At 35.5% G+C, this 7,083-nt stretch overlaps 1 protein-coding gene across 1 annotated transcript in view; it reads right to left on the reverse strand.

Moving 5' to 3' along the window:
• Positions 1–463: 463 nt before the first annotated feature.
• Uck (Uridine-cytidine kinase) overlaps positions 464–7,083 on the reverse strand; it is a 42,915-nt gene continuing 36,295 nt past the window's right edge. Inside the window, exon 7 of the mRNA XM_071677087.1 lies at positions 464–6,112. Coding sequence (XP_071533188.1) covers positions 5,982–6,112 — 131 coding nt within the window. The 3' untranslated portion in view covers positions 464–5,981. The remainder of the gene's footprint in view (positions 6,113–7,083) is intronic.

Genomic DNA, 7,083 nt, shown 5'->3' on the forward strand with positions numbered 1-7,083 from the left:
TATCAAAAAAATTAGCATTTTGAGGGCATCGAATGTATTACTTCATAAACTGTGAAACAAATCATCTAAAGCATAAAATCAATATGACTAAGAAAGAAATGTAATGTATCTAGTACTGTACTTGAAACTAAATAAGGTGGAATTCATGCGATTCTATATTCAATAATCCATATAGCATTTGGTTAATAATTCACACTACTCAACATTTCAACTGCTTTTGTTTATCAGTGCAAAATGATGAGGTTCTATCAAATACTCTATACTTTGCATGGATGCTAACCAATTTTTCTTCTTTAACATTCATCTTATAGAGAATCATAAACAAGGCCCTAGTTAATTGGGACTACATAGGAATTCTCCACAGCAAATAGCACTGCTAATACAATATCAGGTGCCTTCTTTCTCACCGCAAATGAAAATTGTATGAAAAGTCAGGGAACTTAGGAAAGCCACATAAAGATAATTTTTGTCCAAAAGTAATACAACAAAGGAATATTCATAACATCCTGTTTCTTTTTTTTTTTTTCCTAAAATAGTAGTACTGTAAATACCAGTTGAAACAAAGGTTGACAAACCATGAGATGAAAATAGTTTTTAAAGTCATTTAACATTTATGGGTTCACTGCTCATGTAATGTTTTCATATAAAAATAGGTATACTGTACTCATATATAACATAAATATTTCCAGTGTGCTTAACTGACATGCCAAATGCTCTTCCAGTGAGCACATACATAGCTTATCATCATCACAAAGAGAAATTTAGCACATAAGGGTCTTATTTCTGCACTTCAACACAATTTAATGGGTGAAACATCTATCAACATTGATTGTCAGTTTAAGTAGCCAGGAAAATCATTTGGAAATTACATTTCCCAAACTAGATAATTTCTTCCTAAAGTGTTACTCTTCCAAAATAAACCAGTGCAGGCTACTCCTAATAAATCCAGCCAGTAACAAATATAGGCAACATTATATATAAATAGTTACAGTACCTTTATTCTCCTTCGCACTTCATCTAAACCAAACTGAAAAAGTCTCCTCCCATATCAGAGATGTCCAAAATCAGACAGCCAAGCTGGCACACTTTTGTATGTGCATGTACAAAAACATAAATGTACCTCCTTCAGCCTCCAGTGAGACAGTAGGTGTCATGTGGCACTCTACACAGCAGTACCCTGAGTCTACCTGCCAGCTCCTGTCTTTACTGCCTTGCTCTTCAATCCCAGACACCTGAAGATTGCTCTCATGCAATTGCTAAAGTATCAGTTGTGCTGCTCAATGATATATTTGTGATCTATTTAGATAAAAGCGCACAAAAGGACATACAAACAGTAATGAACAATACAGAACAGTATCTAAGACCCATCAAGTAACTGGAAGTTAGATACAAGTGGATGAGAGGCATTGTAACTCATACTGTTTGAAACATGGCAGTGGTTACTATACAAGAGTTAATATACAACTGAAATCTATAAACTTACTCTATTCTCATAGCTACAGACAAGGCTATCATGTTCAGAAATCATCCAAAGCAAACTCATCTATAAGAAAACTGTAACCCATTTCCATCAGCCATTATTGTACATCATGGTCCCTTACCTCTAGGATAATCTTCCATCTATATGTTTCTAACATGTCACTTCACTCTCTAATATCATTATTGAAGCCATTGTCACAGTCATGTCACTTAAGACTGGTGTTGCTTTAATTGCAAAGGCCAGGTAAATTGTTCCTGAGACAATGTGTAATAAGGACTATGAACTTCATCTTCTACACATCAGTGATGTGATGAGAAAGTGGTGCTGTTCTTTTGTGAGAAGCTGAACACAGTCATTTGAAATGCTGTCATTTCTGAGGATGTGAAGGTACTGTAAGTTTGTACAATTCTGAAAACTCACCCTTGCCAAACTTTCTCTACTATCTATTCTATGATGTACCATCTGTCATGTTCCTTCAATGTAAAGACACTAGTAAACCATCTTACTAACATCTTTGATAACCTAAGATTCCCATGTGCCAAGATAGAAATAAAAGTTTAAAGAAACTGACATTATGGATCTCCAAGGATATCTATATCTATTAACTGTTGACTTTGCCACAAATAGCTGAAACATTCTTGATCCTAACTTGAAAATATGGCTGGCAGGTACCAACAATCCCATTTAATGCAATCCATTAGTCACAGAACGGACTAATCAGAGATATGTTACCCTAGTACCATGACGACAATACACCTGGAACCAAATATGAAAACATATGGGCCACAAACCAACTCCACACAGTGGAATTTAGGACTGTAATTTGTTTGGTATCCCTGAAGTTCTAAGCATGAACAACATCTCAAGCCTTTTATCACTTTGTCCTTAGGGGCCCAGCTGACATGCCCTGGATCTCTCCTAGCATTCAGAGGTCTGCACAACAATGAAATTAGGTGTCTTTTAGAATAACACAAATCTTCTTATATCCCCCTCCCCATTAACATTCACGAAATACACACTGAAAAGATATCTCACTGGTCTAACAAACTACAAAACCTGAAGTGGACCAACATCAGCAAGTGATCTGGGAACAAGTGATCTGGGAAGCAAAATGCATCAATTCCTTTGAATGAGCAGATTCCCTCATTTACCTAAACAAATCACTTTCCCAGTGAACAAGTATCTCAACTTATCAACCCTCTTATGCCATGGACCATTAGTCTCTTCACTACAAAAGCCTCAATATCCACTGCCCACTCTGTGTGTGGAGTATTCACATATATCTAAAAAAAAACTATCTCTATAAATTTGCTTTTAAACCAAATGGGACATAATCATTTAATAATGTATAACTCAACCTTGTGAGACACTGTTTACATGTGCTACATGCCCTTTAACTTACACTGAAAAGTGTACTAAGTATTCCAGGCGTAATGTAAGGCTTATGAAGTGAGATGTGTGGTATCTTTGGATTTGTTTTTATTACAAATAAATATGATTACTATGGATTTTCATCACCAATATCCAGTATCTTAAGAGTGTCACAGTTTCATAGATCTGTATATGTTAGGGTACAGATCTTAGACAAGCTTCCATGACATCTCCACATAACACTACATCACCTGGTAACAATACGTGGATACCACTAAAAACATTAATAGCCATATATTTTGCCTTAATGCAAAGGCAACCAATTAAAGAATTGTTGACATATATGCCATAGCAGAAACGAACATAAAAAACTTACCAGGGCATCGATATTCTATCTGCAGTGAATGGGTTGAATATGAGCTGCCCTGCTTCTCATATGCAAGGGTTAACATCTAAACAGCTCATATGTACCCAAATAGGGATTTGTTTTGTTTACACTGTTTACTTGGTAACCACAGCATCATTCTCCAGGACATATGGCCTATGAGTCCAGGTAGTAGCAAATAAAATGTAGTCAAGGGTTAGTGGTTCCTTGTCACTTGCAAATTCAAGAACTACTGGATTTCAGCACCTCTGAAAGCACATCACCCTCACCTAGTGAGAAGCCAACTTCAGTGATGACTATTACCTATTCACCAACATATTCAAATGAAATCATGAAGACACCTTAGATCCATTGGAAAAGGAAAATTTTTTTTGGAGCACATCAGACCAAAGAAGCTATCAGGAATGAAATGAGTCTATCCTTGCCATCCCCCACAGTCCCACATCTAAAAGGCATGAGCCACCTAACATCAAAACAGTCTTGTATTTTGGTTGTAGATCCAACCAAATACAAGACTGTTTTGGAATGAAACTGTCAATATTCATTTTCAAGTGAAGTAAAGTAAAAAGTTGAAAGAATACTATACAGAACAATGTGAAACTGAAGTGACATACAGATGATGTCAAGGGGGTGTGCAAGAAGTTGAGAATAGGTTGTACAAGAAAGTTATGGCATAATGGAATGAATATCTAAGAAATCTGAATGAGGAGAATGACAGTCTGAAAGGTGAAGCAGGATCAACCTGAAAACAGTAATGAATGAAAGGTGAAGTTTTAAACCTGAAGTCTTGAATAAGGAAATAAAGAATATAGTGTATACGAATAAAAGGGAAGCAAATGAGGGTTTCAAGAAAAAATCAATTAGAATATACAAAGAAAATAATAAGTTACAGTGGAATGAACTAAACTGATGTAGAAGAGAGGTATGCGGAAGAAAAGGGAGTGTATGACACAAGTCTAGGATGAAGTTTGTAAAAGGTGGACTGAGTACTTCAAAGAACTGGCAAGAAAGGATGACAAAAAGATGTAGCTATTGGCACAAAAGAATTCAAGGCAAGGGAAAAAGGAGAGGGTACCTACCTACCTAAAAGTAGCTTCAACAAGATTGAGTTATAATACCAGGATTATTAGCGTGAAGAGTTTACCCGATGTCTTGCTTGATAAATACAAAAAAGAGAGAGAGAGGAGAAAGACATTAAATGCAAAGGTGTGGAAAGGAACAATTATGCTCTTAAAAAGTGCCTCATAGTTTAGATATTGGTAAGAAACATGGTGAGACAGAGTACAGGGTTCTACTACTATTGAATGGATTTGAGTGTGTATGGAAACAGGGAAAAGTGGTCATGAGCTTGACAAATGGATATAAGGAGTAACTATTTTACTGCTTACAGGTAAAGAATGCAAAAGTGACTGCAAGAATTACAGAAGAGAAGATCTTCTATGCACAGCTGTAAAGGTTTAGAGTAGGATGGTGACTTACCATCCCAAAAGGATTAAAAGGACCCCTTGTAGATGAAGAATGATGTGGTTTTGGAAGGAAATCTGATGTGCAGACCCAAAATGAGGAAGACACTAAACTTTTCAAAAATTCTGACTAATTGGAAAATGGAGAACAGATTCTGAATTATGCCAAATCACACAAAACTTTTCAAAAATTCTGACTAAATGGAAAACGGAGAACAGGTTCTGAATTATGCCAAATCAAACTTAATGTGGGAGAAAAATGGACTACCTGAGTGAAATCAAGATTGTAGGGGTATCTAAAAGTATACATGCTTGCTATGTAGCCTTAATGAATCACTGATACCTTTTCTTTGGACTAGCCATTAACTGAACAATGTTGCCCAACTTGATGCCTCAGTGGATGATTCTGGAGGAATGTTATCTCAGAAGCTCATGCCCATTTTGTTTTGATAATCTAGTTTCCAAATGACTCTGTCCAGCTGCCTTGACTGAACATTAATCCAACAAATGCATCTATCATTTCATAACAAGACAGAAACAAAGACCTGCAGTAAATTACAAACTAAATATATAATTCAGAATGATGACCAGTAGGAACTTACAAAAGACAACAAATTTGTATGAAAGCACTGTCTCATAATCTCCTGTCATTAAAATAAGCCTCGATATTTCCACAATAAAAGCAGTTCTTATAATTTCAAAGATGAAGTATGAGGATAGGGCATCACTACAAGAAACTTTCTTGCATTTCCTTAGCTCATAAGTCTGTCAAGGCCAAATCATGTACAGCACAATCCTACAAGAAATTAAAAAGAATTTTACCTGATATTCAGCAGCAATGAATACTTTACTGAAAAATCAAAACTGAAAAGGCAAAGAAGTCAAGATCAACATAAGACTCCACGGATACTGAGGCCAATTGCTATTATCTTATATGAAAAATTTTCATATAAATGCATTACTACATATCTACTATAAGCACGTTAATAAAGCACAGTACACTTGTTAATCAACTGAACACCATCCTTTGGAAAAACTTAAGTTAAAGGAGAATCTCTTGATATGACTGTATCTATTTGGCTGAAACTTACATATCAAAACATAATGCAAATGGCAATCTTTGTTCAAAGTCATGATCATACCAAGCTCCCAAGCTTGGAAGTCTCACTTTCTTCCTACTGAACATGTTACATGGTTATGAAAAAAAAAGGGGGTTGACAAATCAGCCACAGGACCTACCATTATCCATTATCAATAAAATCACTTTAACTTTTAAAAAACCTTAATGTGGCCGTTTGAAGAAATTATCAGAGTTGTGTCGTGTTCGCTTAGTTTGTTGACGTTGATCTTCCTCGGCAGTTTGCCCAGGGCGAAGCAGGTCTCGAATGTGTTGAACTATGAGGTCAATTGCAACTGAAAATTGGGACATAAACATTTAATACTGGAGATAAAAGATTAACTATAATCTAATGTAGTTCATTCCTAGTCAACGCTATGCATGATTACCATTTTCAAAGAACAACAGTTACGTGAAATTTCATGATCAAAAACATGAAAGATAGTAATTTATCTTCTTTTCTTTTGAAAACCTCTAGAGGTATATAGCAACCCAAGGAGATCATAATACTGTACTCAAACATAAAATACAAGAAACCAATCTGCAAAAAGTGTAACTTCAGAAATTCCTATGACAAGGGTCAATCAAGTAACAAAAGACAAGTGTTTAAACTAAAAATCACAAAAGATGAAAGAAGCAAGACTGCACTGAAGATCACTCACCTCAGTTTTTGAAGGTTTCAGCCACCACAAATAATTTACCAAGTTGACAGAAAGCAAAGATCCCACACTAATGCTTTCTAAAAAAATTACAAGAGAAATAAATTTATATGTTGATCTTTTCCTATGTTTAAAGCAGGGTGGTACATGTAACATCTTCCCAGAACATTCAATACCACCATCTCCACACCTCTAAATGCCTACGTTCCAAGAACAACAATCAGGAATGCAAATTAAATGTTTTCTTATGATGACCCTCAAAACTTATGAAAAATTTCACACACCCAATTCTATGATCCTACTCATATTTCTAATGTGTGGGATAGCCTTGCCTTCCACCAACCTAACAAATTTGAGACAAAGGTGTTGTGTTACTAGTAATTCTATTGAGCAAAAAACTAAAATCAACAAGCAAGATCCAATGGATGGTTAACATGACGTCATCATTCTCAACTTTTTTCAAAGTTTTTGAGCATGCGAGTTCAAAAACTTAGAAATTTTCAGCCCTCAACCCGTACTCATAATGTGCTTTGGATTTAATGGTCTTGATCTGTAACCAAATCAATTTTTTTTTTAAATGGTAATTCATATGTCATTAAGAAACCACA

The sequence above is a fragment of the Panulirus ornatus genome, chromosome 24 (assembly GCF_036320965.1).
Source record: "Panulirus ornatus isolate Po-2019 chromosome 24, ASM3632096v1, whole genome shotgun sequence".
NCBI classification, from domain to species: domain Eukaryota; kingdom Metazoa; phylum Arthropoda; class Malacostraca; order Decapoda; family Palinuridae; genus Panulirus; species Panulirus ornatus.